The 20424-nt window shown below is 41.0% G+C and overlaps 1 protein-coding gene across 3 annotated transcripts in view; it reads right to left on the minus strand.

The window, feature by feature from the left end:
* Positions 1-20424, minus strand: part of ARMC9 (armadillo repeat containing 9) — a 190469-nt gene that overhangs the window by 20915 nt on the left and 149130 nt on the right. For all 3 annotated transcript variants that reach the window (XM_075861839.1, XM_075861838.1, XM_075861840.1), the window contains 5 exons: positions 16080-16219; positions 14952-15028; positions 10034-10108; positions 7881-7971; positions 7168-7238 (listed from right to left, as the gene is read on the minus strand). In XM_075861839.1, the coding sequence (XP_075717954.1) occupies positions 7168-7238; positions 7881-7971; positions 10034-10108; positions 14952-15028; positions 16080-16219 (454 nt within the window). The remainder of the gene's footprint in view (positions 1-7167; positions 7239-7880; positions 7972-10033; positions 10109-14951; positions 15029-16079; positions 16220-20424) is intronic.

The raw sequence follows: 20424 nt of genomic DNA on the forward strand, positions 1-20424 counted from the left end.
AAAGCAGAATTCCTGTTGTCTTTTATCCTTTGAAATGACTTCACTGACCTGCCATTTATTTACTTAAAGAGGCTCTGTCACCAGATTTTGCAACCCCTATCTCCTATTGCAGCAGATCGGCGCTGCAATGTAGATAAGAGTAACGTTTTTTTTTTTAAAAAACGAGCATTTTTGGCCAAGTTATGACCATTTTTATATTTATGCAAATGAGGCTTTCTTAAGTACAACTGGGCGTGTTTAAAGTTATATACAACTGGGCGTGTATTGTGTGTGTACATCTGGGCGTTTTTACTTCTTTTACTAGCTGGGCGTTGGGAATAGGAGAGTATGATGCTGACGAATCAGTATCATCCACTTCTATACACAACGCCCAGCTTCTGGCAGTGCACAGACACAGCGTGTTCTCGAGAGATCACGCTGTGACGTCACTCACTTCCTGCCCCAGGTCCTGCATCGTGTCGGCCACATCGGCACCAGAGACTACAGTTTATTCTGCAGCAGCATCGGCATTTGCAGGTAAGTAGCTACAGCGACTTTTTTTTTGTTTAGGCTTTTTATAACAAAGCAACTTAGAGAACAAGAGAAAATAGTACTACAAACTAACCTGTATGCCCAGCAGCTTCTGGCAAATCATCCTTCCTCCTCCTATGCCAAACCCCGAAACGCACTACTGTGCGTGAAATAAAAAAAATTCCTAGTCCTGACATTTAAACATGGTCATTGCTAAAAATCTGAATTGAGATCATACAGGTCTACACAACCGAACCATAATATGCCCGTATTATCTGCATTGAAGGCTCGGTCACAATTTTTAAAGATGTTCTTACTTAAATTGAGGCCTCTCATGACCCTTCGATCCTGGTCATCAATAGTGACCATGGTATCCAAGCTGTCTGAAAAAGGGGGGGGGGGGCCCTTTGTCATCCCATCATCTTCCCTGTGACACAATCGTAGGGTGCCGATACCGCTTCCACTAAGCCTCACACATCCAGGTACAGGAGAGACCAGATAAAAAGAATGGCCATGTTTAGACAGCTCTATTAACTTGAGCAACCAGCGGCTAAGCGGGCTCACTTAAATATATAACAGACCCTCAGCAAGGGGAATTGGATTTATTCTCACTTCCAGAACTCCGTAACACAGAGTTTGCTGGAGTTCACTGGGAGTCTAAAAGTGTGTCAAGATCAGCCACCTCGCCACAAAGGGGCAACTGGAGTGACTTACAAATGTCTAGAGTGGGGTTGGCGGATAAGACCCTTCACAAAAAAAAAATCTTTTTCACAAACATTGGCAATTGAGGACTCTTCAGAAGTCAGGGAATTTGGCCAACTTGCATTTAGGTCCACCTTAGGCTTTATTCACACGAACGTTTCCGTTTTGCGCGCGGAAAAAGTTTTCCTTGCGTTGCAGTTCCGTGTAACATCCGTGTACGATGCGTGTCTGCGTTGTTTACGCGCGTATGTCATCCGTATGTCACGCGTTTTTTATGTCGGCAAAATAAACTCATCATTTCTTTAGCAACTGTTGCGTGAATCACGCACAGCACACGGATGTGCGTCCGTGTGCTGTCCGTGATTTTCACGCACCCATTCACTTCAATGGGTGCATGATGCGAAAAAATGCACAAGTATAGGACATGCAGTGAGTTCCACGCAGCGGTCACACGCTGCGTGAAAAACACTGGATGTCTGAATGGCCCCATTGAATTGGTCCGCGTGACGTCCATTGTTTTAACGCGCGTAACAAAGACGTGAAATTCGCTCGTGTGAATAAGTACTTAGTTAAAGAGGAGGACCGTGTTTTGCTCACGCATATAGCACCAGATAGTAACCCTGCTTTAATTTCCATTTCCGAGTCCTCACAGCAGCAATCAAATGACATTACTCTTAAAAGACTTCAATATAAAGTGGTAGATGTGGCTCGTCCACTGCTCTTTATGCTCACTAAAGCAGAGCAGGAGGGAAACTTTGCTTCCCTGAAAGCAGCTAGCAGAACTGTCCTAATCGGACAAGCTTTTAACTATGCCACTAACGTGCGAAGGGCAAGGTGGTTTACAGTAGCTGAAACGTTACATTTAGCTCATGTCCCATTACCCCATAATCAATGTAGAGAAGTTGATCCTCCAACTGACAAATTCCCTAGAATTTATGGATTTGCAATAGACACTTAACTTTTGAGGAGTGTCTCAAAAAAAAAAAAAAAAAAAAAAAAAAAAGAAGAAGAGTACTTCGTGGCATATGCCATAGAAATCTTAGCTCTACCTACCTTCATTTTGCATTGCCAGAGAAGAAGCAATTCGAGGTTGGATTCTCTCTGCCATGAAGGACGCATTCATAGATATGAGCATTTTCAAGCCTCATTATTTTAGAAGAGCTACCTATTTTAAAGCAGCCACTAAAGAAGTTCCCTTCGGAGTGCAATTCTTAAAGACTACCACAAGGGGTGTGCTATTCTACCTGCCTCCCACCGACCAAAGCACAGTTTGCCAGGATCCAAGTCGGCCACCTAGCAACAGCGCTAATCTTACTCACCCATATTTTTAATTTTATTATCATGGTGGTATCCTTGATTTTAGGGTGATTGAATGTTTTTGTTTTTCCAAATGTCAACAAGGTCAGAAGACGCCTTCTTAAAAAGTGACCGTGAAGTCTAAAAATAGCTACAGGTCTTCCTAGAGTGGAGTAAGAGATCAGTTCTACGGCAGTTCTCAGCATTTGTTCTCAATTAGACTGTCGTCTTAACAACATATAATTGTATCTTCTTGTTTTCAAGTCTGTTTAGTTACAACGCTCACTGTTAGATCTCGAGTTAGGACACATATTGAAAAACAAAAAGTACAAAAAAGATATTTTTGTCAGTCCTTTTGATGCCTGCGTCTTTAAAATAAAAAGCTTTTCAGCAGATATGGATCCTGTCTGGTGTATGTCTAGATATACGTATGAGCAGGTCCAATAGCATGATATCTCCCGGAATGGAAAGTCTGATGTCAGTCATCTAGCCTCCTGGGAAAAATTCTAAGGGAATTCCAGCGTTATCACGAGACTTCCGTCATCAAATCGAGAGGTATCTGCCGCAAACCCACTAGGGATTGCTACTTGATTGACTACATCTCTTGAACAAATGCAGTTTGCAATCTTAGATTCCTGCGACGCCTTCGCAGAACACGTGAAAACTGGAGACCACACCTGAAGAAGACAGCGCTGCATCGGTGAGTGTGTAGGGCATTCAGCGTCATGGTGCCGCCGAAAGCCAGCAAGGGAACCAATAGTTCCCTTGCCTCTTGAATCCCCATGTCACAGATCCATTTTTAATGGTTGTTACACGTATGGACGGCCGTTAAAAACGGATCCATTGACTTCTATGGGGGCCGTCTGCCCGGGAAAAAGGCCAAAAATAGATAATGTCCTATTTTTTGATGGCCAATATTCACAGGTCGTTAAAAAAACAGCCTGGTGAATACACCCATAGAACATCATTGTCGTGTGAATGTAGCCTATAAATGTGTATATGACAGTTTAGAAAGGGGCTGGACAAATCAAAGGAGTATGGAAATATTGAATTTTGGATGGAGTCATTTTTAGGTAAAGCACCAGGTTCATGGGCTGGGGCTTTTATCTGCATTGTTACTATGTCAGTTTTATAAAATTGAACTGTCACTGAAAACTAAAATGCTTTTACAGTGTAGAATCGCCATTATGCTCATTACTAGCCTCTGGCAGGGCCTAAAAGGATTCCATAGATACCAGACCTGGAGACGATTGTCAAGCGGGGGAGTGTCCAAGGGGTTAAACGACCGAAATCGTAGTTACAGTGAAGGAAATAAGTATTTGATCCCGTGCTGATTTTGCAAGTTTGCCCACTGTCAAAGACATGAACAGTCTAGAATTAATTAGGCTAGGTTAATTTTACCAGTGAGAGATAGATTATATAAAAAAAAAAAAACTGAAAATCACATAGTCAAAATTATATATATTTATTTGCATTGTGCACAGAGAAATAAGTATTTGATCCCTTTGGCAAACAAGACTTAATACTTCGTGGCAAAACTCTTGTTGGCAAGCACAGCAGTCAGACCTTTTTTGTAGTTGATGATAAGGTTTGCACACATGTTAGATGGCATTTTGGCCCACTCCTCTTTTGCAGATCATCTGTAAATCATTAAGATTTCGAGGCTGTCGCTTGGCAACTCGGATCTTCAGCACCCTCCATAAGTTTTCGATGGAATTAAGGTCTGGAGACTGGCTAGGCCACTCCATGACCTTAATGTGCTTCTTTTTGAGCCACTCCTTTGTTGCCTTGGCTGTATGTTTCGGGTCATTGTCGTGCTGGAAGACCCAGCCACGAGCCATTTTTAATATCCTGGTGGAGGGAAGGAGGTTGTCACTCAGGATTTGACGGTACATGGCTCCATCCATTCTCCCATTGATGCGGTGAAGTAGTCCTGTGCCCTTAGCAGAGAAACACCCCCAAAACATAATGTTTGCACCTCCATGCTTGACAGTGGGGACGGTGTTCTTTGGGTCATAGGCAGCATTTCTATTCCTCCAAACACTGCGAGTTGAGTTAATGCCAAAGAGCTCAATTTTAGTCTCATCTGACCACAGCACATTCTCCCAATCACTCTCAGAATCATCCAGATGTTAATTTGCAAACTTCAGACGGGCCTGTACATGTGCCTTCTTGAGCAGAGGGACCTTGCGGGCACTGCAGGATTTTAATCCATTACGGCGTAATGTGTTACCAATGGTTTTCTTGGTGACTGTGGTCCCAGCTGCCTTGAGATCATTAACAAGTTCCCCCCATGTAGTTTTCGGCTGAGCTCTCACCTTCCTCAGGATCAAGGATACCCCACGAGGTGAGATTTTGCATGGAGCCCCAGATCGATGTCGATTGACAGTCATTTTGTATGTCTTCCATTTTCTTACTATTGCAACAGTTGTCTCCTTCTCACCCAGCGTCGTACTTATGGTTTTGTAGCCCATTCCAGCCTTGTGCAGGTCTATGATTTTGTCCCTGACATCCTTACAAAAGCTCTTTGGTCTTGCCCATGTTGTAGAGGTTAGAGTCAGACTGATTAATTGAGTCTGTGGACAGGAGTCTTTTATACAGGTGACCATTTAAGACAGCTGTCTTTAATGCAGGCACCAAGTTGATTTGGTGCGTGTAACTGGTCTGGAGGAGGCTGAACTCTTAATGGTTGGTAGGGGGTCAAATACTTATTTCTCTGTGCACAATGCAAATAAATATATATAATTTTGACTGTGATTTTCTGTGTTTTTTTTTTTTTTTATATATAATCTATCTCTCACTGGTAAAATTAACCTAGCATAAAAATTCTAGACTGTCCATGTCTTTGACAGTGGGCAAACTTACAAAATCAGCAAGGGATCAAATACTTATTTCCTTCACTGTAGCTTTGATCCGGGCTGTTACAGCAGTGTGTCAGCTGTAGTATACAGCTGACACACACTGGTGATAGCGCAGGCTCAGTTTCTGAGCCCGCACCATCACCCCAACTTACAGTTATGTTGAAATGCACTAAAATCTTAGTAGCAGCAATGTTACTGGGCGTTGGAGGTCGCCAAAGGGTTACCATAGTTGGTAAACTCATAAGAATTCTGCAATGATCTTTATAGAGTGCATGCATCAAAGCAAGCATTTAAGAAAAGTTATGTGATGTTTGTTATATATATACATATACACACACACACATACACACATACACACACATATATACACACACATACACTAGTCCTTCTCAATGAGTTAGAATATCAAAGAGATAATTTATATCTGTAATTCAATTCAAAAAGTGAAACTTTAATATGAAACCTATTATATAGATTCATTACACACAGCGTAATCTATTTCCAGCATTTTTTTCTTTTAATGTTGATGATTATGGATACCCAAAACGTAGTCTCAGAAAATTAGAATATTATAGAAGCCCAATTTCAATAATGATTTTTAATACCGAAATGTTGTCCTACTGAAAAGTATATACAGTATATGCCCTCAATACTTGGTTGGGGCTCCTTTTGCAGGAATTACTGCATCAATGCAGCGTGGCATGGAGGCGATCAGCCTGTGGCACTGCTGAGGTGTTCTGGAAGTCCAGGTTGCTTTGATAGCGGCCTTCAGCTCGTCTGCATTGTTGGGTCTGGTATCTCTCATCTTCCTCTTGACAATACCCCATAGATTCTCTTTGGTGTTTAGGTCAGGCAAGTTTGCTGGCCAATCAAGCACAGTGATAGCATTTTGGAGTATATGCGACTTTTTGATCACTTTTTATTTCATTTTTTTGGAGAGCTAAGGTGACCAAAAAAACAGCAATTTGTTGTTTTCGCATTTAATTTTTTTATGGCGTTCACCGAGCGGGTTAAACAACACTATATTGTGATAGTTCTGACTTTTAGGGACGTGGCGATAGCAGTTATGTTAACTTTTAATTTTTTTTAACATTACGTTAGGGGAAAAATGGGATAAATATAAAAAAAATATATAAAAAAAACCAACTGTTTTTTTACTTTTTTATTAGTCCCTCTAAGAGACTTGAACCAGCGGTCATTAAATCGCTTGCATGATATACTGAAATTCTAATGTATTTCAGTATATCGTGATATGGACAGTCTCCTTTGAAGCCCTTTCAAAGGAGTACAAAGATGGCAGACCTGGGGGCCATTATTAGGCCCCCAGGCTGCCATAACAACCATTGTAAATGGCTGATTGCACCACGGGGGGGGGGGGGGGGGCAATGGTGTGTTTGAGGGGGTGCCCCCTGATTCTAACAATTTAAATGCCGCGGTCACGATTGACCACGGCATATAAAGTGTTGAACGGGCGGAATCAAAGTGAACTTTGATTCCGCCCGCTGGAGTGAGGTGTCTGTTGTGTAACACAGCAGTCAACCGCCGAGTATGGAGCGAGCTCAGTGCGTGAGGGGTTAAACACTTTGGATACACAAGTCCCAATGTCTTCTTGAATTACAATTATTCAAGCAATGTTACTTATCTACATAAAAAGCTGTGATTGTGACATTGAAAAACAAAAGCTTTTTTAATATAACAAAATATTGTTACATTTTCATAGGGATTAGTAACTACCAGCTGTATGTCCAGGCCACCCTGGGATTCATCGTATTGTATTAATGTGAAGGAAAGCACTCACCTCTTCTTCTTCCATTTCTTCATCATCATCAACATCATCATCTGACTCTGCAACTTCATCAAATTTCTCTTCTGGTACAAAATAATATGAAATACAATCAGACTCCCTATTGCTTTTTCTAGAATCCTTAACCTATAATGCTTCTGGCATGATTTAGATTTTTGTAGTACACGTTCTTCATGCAATTGGCAGGAGTATCCAGCATACTGATTGCAGATCCACCCTTAACTTTTCTTGAATTCCATTCAGTTATACAATTTGTTATGATACCAATTCAATATAATCGTGCACCATCCAGTAAAAAAACGTCCACATTAAACTAAGTTTTCTTTAACATGGGAAAATATGGGTGACGGATGGCATCCATCACAACCATTAAGTAAAAAAAAAAAGTTTATGTAAAACGTATACGTTTTTAACCTAGAAGTCTATGGGTGACAGATGGCATCATTATGGAGGTATACGTTGTTTTTTTTTAAATGTTTAACATCTCGCGCCATACATCTCTGGATATATCAGGTTGAGCGTTAAGTTAGGGAGGACACATCTGTACTTGCTTGGTTCTTATAGGGAAAATACATTGGGCGCATAATATACTTGGGAAAGATTCTCTAAATCAATGCCACGACCAGCAGGATTTTAAAGAAGGCACAAACACAATCATTCCATTCCAGACAGAACCTTTGTTTTGAGCCTCCTGTGGTCATATATACCAGATGTCAGTTGCAGTATGATGAATTCGATCTGACGGTTAATATCTCGGTTTCCTTCCTTAATAAAACATCCCAGGACCTCCTTCATCCCCTACAAAAGGAACAGAAGATATATAATGGGATTATAAGCTGTAACACCTGAAACATTTTCAGTAAAACTAATTGCGTGTTTTCCAATGCATAACAAATAGATCAAATAATGCCCACATTTTTATATAAGTTATCTTTATTAAAAGGGTATTCTCATAAAGTGAAGGCATAGAACTAGGATATGTCATCACTTCATGATCAGTGAGGGTCCGATGTCTGGGACCCCCACCAATCCTGAGAAAGCAGGTGCCACAGCGCTGACTTAGTGCTGCATACCAGTCTACGTTTTCCCTGCACAGCTGCGCTCCCATCCACCCGGTTCTGTACAGATCTAGAGCCGGCCCCATTCACTTAAATAGGGAAGTGCTGCAGTTCCCTGCACATCAGGTCGTCGAAACGACAGTGTGCAGGAAAAAAAACAGTGAAGGGGACACAGTGCTAAAATAGGCTGTGGACTATTTATCCTCAGGGTAAGTGGAGGTCCCACCGGTCCTAAAATAATGGCATAGCCTAGTGATATGCCATCACTTAATACGATCGGAATAACCCTTTAAGGTGGTCATCACTATCATTATAAAAAATGTGTAATAGTTTTATACAGATGTTCTGATTTTAAAGGGGTATTACCATCTTATAACTTTACGCATATTGCTAGGATAAGCCAAAACATTATGATCGATGTGGGTTCGACCTATCGGTCTCCCACTGATTCAGAGATTAAAAGGGAGCGAGATCCCGTTTAGCTTTTTCCCTCCATATCAGTGCTCCTGTCCCCCTGCTTGAAGAAGTCTCAGCGCATAATTAGCACTGCAGTTCGTTCAGATGATCGGTGGGGGTCCCGGCTGATGGACCTACACTGATCAGGAAGTGACGCATATCTTAGGGATATAACATTACTACTAATGGTAGACAAACCCCTTTAATTCAAATGGGTAAACAACCACTGGATGTTAAGAAAAACACATCGATAACGATTCTGGATAACTCTCACGTTTCACCCACCATTGAAAAATGTATAGACATTTTACACAAATACGTCGGCATCGGATTAGTATGTAATCCTGCTCAATAAAGCTAGATTTATATCCCTCAGAGTGAAAACCGCACATGTGATTTATTTTCTATGAAATGTTCCAATGTGTTTCTGAATGTTACAGTTTTTATTCAATGAATAATGTTAATCTATGGGGTTTTTCACATAGGTGTATAAAATACACATAAAAATCTCTGTATATTGTGAGTTACGTTTTTTTATACAGTAAAATCAGCAGTAACATTTTACATAGTAAAGGAATTTCAAATGTCACACTATGAGGTTATAAACGGAACATTTTTTTTCTAAATCACAATATGTTTTAGCACATTTTTGTGGCAACACCTTTTACAGCAAACGTGCATGTATTATGTTTGATCTTGTCCACTAACAATGCATCTGAACTTAGTTTGGCCTTAAACCAACTATGAACATGCACGCACCCACAGGGGCGTAGATAAAGGCTCATGGGACCTGGTGCAAGGATTCAGCTTGGGCCCCCCTACCCCACCGAAACAGCAACAGATCCCTGTGCACACCTATGCCCAGCCGCTCAACAGAAACTATGGATGCCCCCACAAAGTATAATGCCCCCCATAGCTGCCCCCATACAGTATAATGCCCCACATCATATCAGCCCCCCATACAGTATAATGCCCCATGTGCATAATAGAAAAATAATAAAATTACTTACCTATCCCCGTTCCAACGCTGGGTGGAGGATTCTTCTCCTTTGTCCTGTGATATGAGTGACTCGGCGCAGACTGGCGCGATTAAGTCACTGCATCGCGCCTGTCTGCGTCGAGCCGCTCATGGCTCAGTGAATGCTGGAGGAAGGAGCCGTCAGCTCCTTGCTCCAGCATTGAATTCAACAGGAACAGGGATCTCTGCGAGTGGCACGCGGAGTGGCAACGGGGCCCCATGGGCCCCCCAGGCTTATTGGCCTGGTCGCGACTGCGACGGTTGCGACCCCTAAAGCCACGCCACTGCGCACCCACACTGGAAGTGTTGCATTTTTGGGGTGTCTCACCATGGCTCTGGCTTCTTCTCGTATTGAGGGAACAGCAAGGATGCTATAGAGAGCGCCATTCACATAAGGTCGAATCTGTAGGGTATAAACAAGAATTGTGAAGATCATTTACATTACATATAAGTTAGAGAAACTTTAAATGTATCTCTCAACCTACTGGTATAGTGATTGTGTTGACTGCACAAGTTCACAAGTTCCCCCATTCATAAACGAACTGCTATCATAACCTTTTTTTTTTTTTACCTGGCTTTAAACACATTTCAGCAGGATATAAATCTATATGGACAGATACAAACACACACCGGTCAGCCATAACATTAAAGAAGCATTCCAGGGGGCATGGCCTGGCCGTATATGCTCCTGATCCCCTGTTCCGCTTATGGAGAAAACTAGTCTGCTAACTCACCGCACTGCTCTACATACCCACAGAAGCCTAAAGTGCATTAATATCACCATGAACCGCCGCATGAAGGAAGTTCAGAAGACTGGGAAAAGAGACCAAGACCTCAAATATGGCGGCCGCACTCCAATTGCAGCGGCACGTACACATATGGGCTGACTGTAAGAAGGAATCAGCAACTAGCCTGGCACGATATGCCTGTGTCACTCCATAAGATATGTCCTGTTCCGTTCCCGGGACGAACATCATCCGGGTTTTCCGGATGAACATTGAACAGATCACACTACCTGTGCCGGCTTGCCTTCTTCCCAGAGTGCATCCTGGTACCATCCCTTCCCCAGGAAAGTGATGTACACGCAGCCGGCCATCCACATGATGTAAAAGAAACCACGATTCATCAGACCAGGCCACCTTCTTTCATTACCTCATGGTCTAGTTTTGATGCCCATGTGCCAATTGTAGGCACTTTTTATGGTGGACAAGGGTCAGCATGGGCACTGTGACTAGCCATGCAATCCCAAACACAGCAAGCTGCGATGAACCGTGAACTACGGCATCTTTCTATCATAGCCAGGATTAACTTTTTAACCCCTTAAGGACGCAGCCCGTTTTGGCCTTTAGGACACAGCCGATTTTTTCAAATCTGACATGTGTTACTTTATGTGGTAATAACTTCGGAATGCTTTTACCTATCCAAGCGATTCTGATACTGTTTTCTCGTGAAATTTTGTACTTTATGTTAGTGAAAAAATTTGATCGATAAATTCTGTATTTATTTCTGAAAAACACTAAAATTGAGAAAATTTGCAAAAATTTGCATTTTTCTAAATTTAAACGTATCGGTTTGTAAAAACAGATAGTAATACTACACAAAATATTAACTAGTTAACACTTCCCATATGACTACTTTATGTTTGCATCGTTTTTTGAACATCCTTTTATTTTTCTAGGACGTTACAAGGCTTAGAACTTTAGCAGCAATTTCTCATATTTTAAAGAAAATTTCAAAAGGCTATTTTTATAGGGAGCAATTCATTTCTGAAGTGGCTTTGAGGGCCTTATATTAGTAGAAAATCACCATAAATCACCCCATTTTGAAAACTGCACCCCTGAAGGTATTTGAATCAGCATTCACAAAGTGTTTTAACCTTTTAGGCGTTTCACAGGGATTAAAGCAAAAACACTAAAATTGAGAAAATTTGCAAAAATTTGCATTTTTCTAAATTTAAACGTATCGGTTTGTAAAAACAGATAGTAATACTACACAAAATATTAACTAGTTAACACTTCCCATATGACTACTTTATGTTTGCATCGTTTTTTGAACATCCTTTTATTTTTCTAGGACGTTACAAGGCTTAGAACTTTAGCAGCAATTTCTCATATTTTAAAGAAAATTTCAAAAGGCTATTTTTATAGGGAGCAATTCATTTCTGAAGTGGCTTTGAGGGCCTTATATTAGTAGAAAATCACCATAAATCACCCCATTTTGAAAACTGCACCCCTGAAGGTATTTGAATCAGCATTCACAAAGTGTTTTAACCTTTTAGGCGTTTCACAGGGATTAAAGCAAAGTAGAGGTGACATTTATACATTTTATTTTTTTTGCCGAAATTCATTTCTAATACATTTTTTTTGTACCACAGAAGGTTTTACCAGAGAAATGCAACTCAATATTTATTGCCCAGATTCTGCAGTTCTTACAAATATCCCACATGTGGCCCTAGTGCGGTAATGGACTGAAACACAGGCCTCAGAAGCAAAGGAGCACCTAGTGGATTTTGGGCCCCCTTTTTTTTAGATGATATTTTAGGCACTTTGTCAGGTTTGAAGGCATTTTGCTTTTGGAGCGTAGATTTTGCTTGGTAGTAATTCTGTTTGGGGTATTGCTGGTATTTCAGTTTATAATGTGGGGGCGTATGTAAGCTGGGCAGAGTACATCAGGGCATAATAAGAGTGTATAATAATGCGGTAAATAAATAATAATTCATAGATATTTGGCCGGTGTCGCATTGATAAATGGCGCCCGATCTTATCCGCTTTTGGAACACTGTACATTTTGCATCGCCATATTCTGAGAGCCAGAACTTTTTTTTTTTCTCACCACCAGAGCTGTGTGAGGGCTTATTTTTTTTGCGGGACAATCTGTAGTTTTCATTGGTACCATTTTGGGGTAGATACGATTTTTTGATCACTTTTTATTCAATTTTTTTGCAATCCTGACCAAAAACCAGGAATTCTGACAATGGTTTTTAGTTTATTTTTTTGCGGTGATCACCGTACGCTATAAATGACAATTTTACTTTATTTTGCAGGTCGGTACGATTACGGCGATACCATATGTATATCGTTTCTTTATGTTTTGCAGCGTTTGCGCAATAAAATCACTTCTTTATTTTAAAAAAAAAAAAATTCTGTGTCACCATATTCTGAGAGCCATAACTTTTTTATTTTCTAGTCAAAAAAGCTTTGTAAGGGCTTGTTTTTTACGGACGGATTGTAGTTTTTATTGGTACTATTTTTGGGTACCTGCGACTTTTTGATCACTTTTTATTCTTTATTTTGGGAGGGGTGGGGACCAAAAAATAGCGATTCTGGCGTAGTTCTCTATTGATTTTTTTTGGGGTGTTCATCGTGCTTGAAAAATAACATTATATTTTTAGAGTTTGGGTCGTTACGAACGTGGTGATACCAAATATATGTACTTTAACATGTTTCCTATAATAAAAGTCTTATTATAGGGAAAAAAAAACATTTTTTGTTTATGTAACTTAAAACTTATTTTTACACTTTTAAAAAAAAAAAAAAAAAAGTCTACTTTAACTTTATTTACTTGTCCCACTAGGGGACTACGAGACTTGCAGCTTTGATCGCTGCTAGAGTACATTACACTACCTATTCTGTCATTTTGACCGGCTGCTCCTCCTAGGCTTCCGTACATGGCAACCCGGTGGCCATTGTCTGGCCTCCGATTGCCACAACAAGCATCGGCAGCCCCCACAATCACTTCTTGGGGGCTGCCGATGTGCTTCAAACCCATTAAATGTGGCGATCGCAATCATTCGCCGCATTTAAGGGGTTAATTGCCGAAAGAAGCGGTGATGGTGCGCTAATCGACAAGACTGTTGTGTCAGCTGTCTGGGACAGCTGGCAGCGCAGTCTTGTCGCTCTGTCTATACACAGAGAGACAGTTTGAAATAGTGACAAAAATGAACGTCATGGTGCGGGAACTAATACCCGATCATGATGTTCATTTTCGTAATAGGTCGGGAAAGGGTTAATCTGTGCTACAGTAGCTCCTTTGTGCAATCGAACCAGACGGGCTAACCTTAACTCCCTACACATAACAACGAGCCTTGGGTGCGCATGTCCCGGTTGTCGGTTCACCGGTTGTCCTTCCTTGGACCACTTTTGGTAGGTACGAACCACTGAAAACCGGGAACAGCCTAAAAAAACCTGACATATTGGAGATGCTCTAACCCAGTTGTCAGGCCATCACAATAGGGCCCTTTGCCAAAATCGCTCAGATCCTCACACTTGCCCATTCTTCCTGCTTCCAACACATCAACGACTGTTTACTTGCTGCCTAATACTCCTTGACAGGCGCCAGTGTGACGAGATAACTAAGGTTATTTACTTCAGCTGTCAATGGTTTTAATGTTATGGCTGAATTGTATATATACACACATACATATATAATATTAAAAAGAAAACCTACATGGCTGCTCACATTGTAGCAGAGTTGAGTAAAGAGCTATGTTGAACAAAATAAGGGTTGCCCACATGGTTTTCTCAGCACATCTCAAGTTGGTCCAAATTAGTAAAACACAAAAAACTAGCAAACAAACAAACTGCTGTTCTATATTTTAGTGGGTCTAAACTATTTAAAGACTCTGCAAATCCTTTGCTGATTCTCACATGTAAAGAGCTCCATTCTTGAAGTAGAGAATGATGCCTACCCTCATGAATATAATAACTTGATGGACCCTCCATCTACAAGAGTCTACTTCACAGAACATTACTTTTTCCTTCTTATTCCTCATTCACACATTGCATTATATTACCCCTGTGTTTGGCTTAAAAATACTGACCAAATCTGCAAAGATTAATACTTCTTCTCCTCCTTGTATCTACTCCTGATTTAGGCTGTAAATTACTTTGCAGATTTGGTTAACATTTTGCATATGTGTATATGAGGCCTTAGATTGTAATGGATTTACCTTAAGATGGCCACATATATAAAAACAACAATAATGTGTTAGAGCAAGGTCGTGCTTGTTGCGAACAATATCACCAATATGTTCATCAATGTAACGACAGTAATTCTTGTTATAATATAAACACATCTTTTCGATTATGGGCCAGGGCCATATTTATGGAAAACTACTTATATAGACAAACAGTTGGCCAAATATAAGGAATTCTTTTTGAGATTTAGCAAATACAGCAAAAACATAATGAACTTAAACCATACATATATAGAGGACATAAATTGTGCAAAAAAAACAACACACAAACCTCATGATTCTCATGGCCTAGCAAGTCAGAAAGTACTTTGAGGACAAGGCCAGCACTTTTACCACACATTTTCTTCCCTGTGTAAGACAAATTGCAACAAGAACATTAAATGGTCACTAACTTTTTTAACAAAAGTTGCATAAATCAATAGTACAAGTGAATATAAGAAAGTTTGTAATCCACCTTATTAGGGAAAAATACTTTTTCTGCACTTGTCAAGCACCCCCTTCTAGAATGTGTGGTAGTTCAGAGAGCACAAGACCAGGGTAGGTGCACGAATAGGGTCCCAACCCAATCACGTAGCAAAAGAAATATTCGGCACACAAGTTAGTGATTTTAGCAAATCTTTGAGTTTTATTTTATCAATAGTCGATGCCAGAGCTTTGGTGCGATGTTTCGGTTGTAATTTAGACCTTCATCAGGCACTTGTTCCTCCTGGTGTCTGGTTTATCCAGTTGTTGGCGCTGTGTGTTTTAGTAGCGGCTAACCGCTGTATTTTTCTAGAATGTTCACTGAATTTACTGCTTAATCTGCCTCCTCAAGATATGATAGACTATCAGCTCACTGAAGGATTAGGTTTCAACTGCCCATAGAAGTCTTTGGAGAGGGGAGGGGTAGCAGAGGGGGAGAGAGGCAGAGAGAGAGACACACACACAGATGCTGCTGTAGCTTCTAGTAATTGTTATATGTCACGCCAGTGCTGGCTTCAAAGCTACACTGCGCATTACTGCTGTATATTCTCCTCCACGCTGCTGCAGCTTCTATATATGATATATAGAAATAGGGGAGCAGGATTTTCCCTTCTCTATGTGTGCTGTGTATATGAAACATGACAGCAGTTAGATTTCACCACTAGCTCAGAAAAAACGGATATATAAGAGATAGAGCCTGCAGAGGGGAAAACTGTAAATGGAAAACTGCTAAATGCAGGATACAAGTCATATCATGGTCATAAATAGAGTTATTAACCATGTGCACACACGACAGCTCATTCTGAAAAGTCACTTGAAAAGATTAGATACGCTTTAAACAAAAACCTTTTTACCAGTGTTCTAAATATCTAACAAAAAAATTATACTGAAAATGAATTATCTAGAATAAAGTCGTGAAAAATACACATGTACACACCTGCACTGCGTAAGCAAAGGTTCATGAGTAGTGCTACAGAATACTCCACAGTGTAGTCAGATAGATGATCCGTGTCCTCAAGTTCTTGTACAAGCCACAAAATTAGGCCATCTTTGATCATGGCTGATTGCATTGGGCGCCTAGAACAGAAAACAGTACATCTACCTCGTATCAAAAATGATGACAAGGGACAACACAATGTGTTTTGCAAGTCTATTATTTTATTATACATAGTCTGTATGTCTACCTTTTCATAAGCTAATGTGGTCTAAACCCACTGCTTTGGAGCAGTATTTCATAACATGATATGCGGAAATTCAGATAACTGATAACTCTGTGCCCGTTGGTGCAGGACTATCAGACCTTTATAATACAGTTACAAGCACCCTGGATTCAGCAGGGCAGTTATGGCTTCACAGGAAATGTATTTGGTTACATACGCACACAAAGTCCCCCAAGCAGCACGTACCACCAACTAAAAGTCCTTTTACACCGGCCGCCGATCAACGAGACATTTATTTCTAGTCCCACTAGGAGACTTCACAAGGCGATCTTCTGATTGCAGTTATAATGCGTTGGTATACTTCATATACCAAAGCCTTATGGCCAGTCAGTGTAAAACTGACAGGCAATCTATTAGGCCATGTCTCTGGCATGGCCCAATAGGCAGTTAGTGAAGGCAGACTGGGGGCCTTTATTAGGCCTCAGGCTGCCATGGAAACCCATTGGCGCCCTGTGATCGCATGACGGGTGTGCCGATGGGGTGACAGAGGGAGCTCCCTCCCTTACTCTGTCAAAAATCTTAGATGCCACAGTCGCTATTGACTGCGGCATCTAAGGGGTTAAACTGACGGAATGGGAGTACTCTTTTATTCCGGCATTAACCTGGCTGTGTATAACAGCCGTGCTCCTGCTGATGATCTCGTGGGTATAGTGTCAGTACCACGAGATACGAGCAATGGATATATCCTTCACGATGCGGGAACAAGCACCCACTTGTGACAAATTGCCAACCAATCTCTGCCTTCAACTCTGTGGCCTGGCTTGGGATTTTATTTTATTATCAGCACAAACAACTTTATAAGACTGCATTACCGAAACAATCCAGCACTGCAGATCAACTCTTGCACAGATATCGGTTATTGGTCAATGTTGGTCATGCTCGTTTGTGTCGCTAAAAGGCTCAGGCAGCAGAAAATGGTCTAAAACTTTTTGGCTGTCAAAAAATTCGAGTGTATGGCCAGCTTAAAGATGTATGCTGAAAAGTTGCAGTTTGTGGTATGCTGCGCTTGATGGAATTTATGGTGTCCTTATGTGAAATCTCTAGGAAAGAGAAGTAAAAATGCTCCAAAGAGCTTTTAGCATAACTTCAATGCAATTGGCTGGTGAAAAAAAAAAAAAAAGAAAGTGTCACAAAAGTAAAAATATTACTTTAATTTCTAGTTCTTCATACTGGTTCAGGAAAAGCCTGGTGTTTAGGACAACTGAATTCTTATCCACGGGATAAAAGCCAAATTGTTTTAATTAATAAGATAATTTTGTCATCTATGAAAAGTTATAAACCGTGTCCTAAACACCACCATCGATATATATATATATATATAAAATCAATAAAAAGTAAGATAATGAACTAGCACATCACAGAGGTTGTATTCAGAAAATAAAATTGGGCTAACTGACAACATGCAGCAGATAACTTATCCTCAAGGACAGTGGCACTTCAAATCTATTTATTATTTCAGTATAAAGCTAGCCACACACTAAAGACTTTGGATGGCTGAAAATATCAATTTAGATCAAGTTTATGCCAATGCCCTTTCGTGAAACAAATGGACATGACAGACGCCGACCAAAAAAATATCTGTAGAAGAGTTGATCTACTGTGTTAGGTTTTTTTTCAGTCATTGTCGAGTGCAGTTCTTGGTCAATCATGCCAAACCACCGATCTGGATCCCAGTAATAGAAGCGTAGACGAGGACAAAGAAACAGGCGGAGATCAATCCGCGATTTTTGGTTTTAACTTGTGGAGTTGTCATCCAGAACGACAACCTTCACAGACCCACCATGAACGACAAGTCATTCAGAAAACAGTCATCTGAAATCCTTAATATATAGCCAGCTTTTGCCTCCTCTTGGAGATACATATTGCTTCAACAGCAACAAAAAAAAAAATAAAAAAATCAAGTCAGGAGATCTGCAGGGTATAAAAATGACTTTACTATTGGGACATTTTTATACCTCTCTTGAAATATCCAGGAGGTCTGAGTCTCCAATCTAAGGTTTTAGCAGCGAGGAGGAGAGCTCCTGAGTCACAGTTGGGCATACTGCATTCAGAGAGAAAGTTCTCCAGCCATCATAGGTCCTCCTTAATTGAATGTGAACTGAATGTGCTTGTTTATTGAAAGCACAGAAAATCAATTCAATAAAATGATGTACCAGGCTGCCTTCAGGAGTAGGAGTTTGCAGATTAATGTAGCTCTGATCAAAACACCCCCTTCTATTTGCAGATGTTGGGGGGCGGGGGTTAAACAACTGTCCACTTCTAGGGGCAATGATAATTTAACAGCTCCTCAGAGGAAGGATCTGAGAGAGCTTCAATCCTTTGATGATGTCGTCATCAAGGCCGCAGATAAGGGGGGGGCAACATTGTGGTCTGGCCGACAGAAAAATACGAGAAGGAAGCTTTTAGAGTATTGCGGGATAAACAGGCGTATGCCAAATTCACATTTAACCCACTGTCTTCATTTTCCTCAGAACTGGTTAAAATTCTAAAATCGAGCCCTGGATAAGAGGATCATTGCCAAAAAAAATCTATGAAGGACTTATGACCAACGATCCCAAGAGTCCCACTCTGTATTTCTTGCCAAACGTTCACAAAAACCCCACGGACCCCCCGGGACGTCCTATCGTGTCAGGTATGGAAGGTCTATGTGACCCTATATGCAACTTTATTGATTATTATTTAAAACCACTAGTCACGGAGTTACCATCTTATGTAAAAGACACGACGGACGTCTTAGGGAGGATTGATGGGATTCAAATAGAACCAGATATGTATCTTGTAACCGCAGACGTCGAGTCATTATATACGTGTATACGACATCATGGCGGTTTGGAGGCGGTCCGCTTCTTCCTGGGGACTAGCAACCGGGATGGAGAAATGTGTGAACTAATCCTGGAGTTGCTACAATATATTTAGAGTCATAACTTTTTTGTGTTTAAGGACAATTTCTATCTCCAGACACGGGGCACTGCCATGGGTGCAGCGTGCGCACCGTCTTATGCGAACCTGTTTCTCGGATTCTGGGAGAGGCAGGTTTTCCATGGGGATGGCGCCCACGCCGACCATGTGCAGTGCTAGATACGCTATATAGACTGTCATTTTTGTGTGGCAAGGATCTGAATCCGAGTTGACAAGTTTCATGCAGCTGTTGAACGCTAATCAACTCAATGTCAGGCTAACATATACCTTTCATAGACATCACATTGAGTTTTTGGATATACAAATTTTCACTGATCAGCTTGGATTTCTCCAGACTGAGGTGTTTCGTAAAACTACATCCGTTAATTCACTGCTGCATGCCTCGTCCTCTCACACACGTGCCACAATTAAAGCCATCCTGGTTGGTCAGTTCCTCGGGATGAGGCGGATCTGCCCCGCTGACTGTCTTTTTGAACAATAATCTGAGGACCTTCGATCTAGGTTTGAGAATAGAGTATATAGTAGAAGGACAATTCGGTCCGGGTACAATAGGGTTAAACAAATATCACGCAATGACCTACTAAGAAACAAAGTCCATCGAACCAGAGAAACCGGGGTACGGTTTATAACAACATTTACCAGCCAATGGGAGAGGATGAGGACAATCCTAGGGTGACACTGGTCTGTCCTAAGATCCAAACCAGTTTTGGCTCTTTGTTTGGCTGAGAAACCCATGATGACGGCAAAGATAAGCAGGAACCTCAGGGATCTCTTGGTCAAAAGCAATTATATACCGAAAAACACAAATCCCATTTGGATCACAGGGACCAAGAGTGGGTTGTTACCCTTGTGGGGATTGTATAGCATGCCCTAATGTGAGCAGAGCGACGAACTTCAGGTAAGTGGATGGGAAAAGATCCTTTGTAATAAGAGACTATATCTCTTGCAGTACCACACATGTGGTCTACTACGCACTATGTGGATGTCCAAAGGTCTACATAGGCTTGACATCTAGAGAAATGTGGTTGCGTACTAGAGAACATGTGCGAGACATTGCCGGAGCTAACAACATACATGACCTCACACAGTTAAAAACCCTGCCAAGGCACTTTAAACGATATCATGGCTGTAACCCAAAATCCT

This window comes from Rhinoderma darwinii, chromosome 4 (genome assembly GCF_050947455.1).
Source record: "Rhinoderma darwinii isolate aRhiDar2 chromosome 4, aRhiDar2.hap1, whole genome shotgun sequence".
NCBI classification, from domain to species: Eukaryota; Metazoa; Chordata; class Amphibia; order Anura; family Rhinodermatidae; genus Rhinoderma; species Rhinoderma darwinii.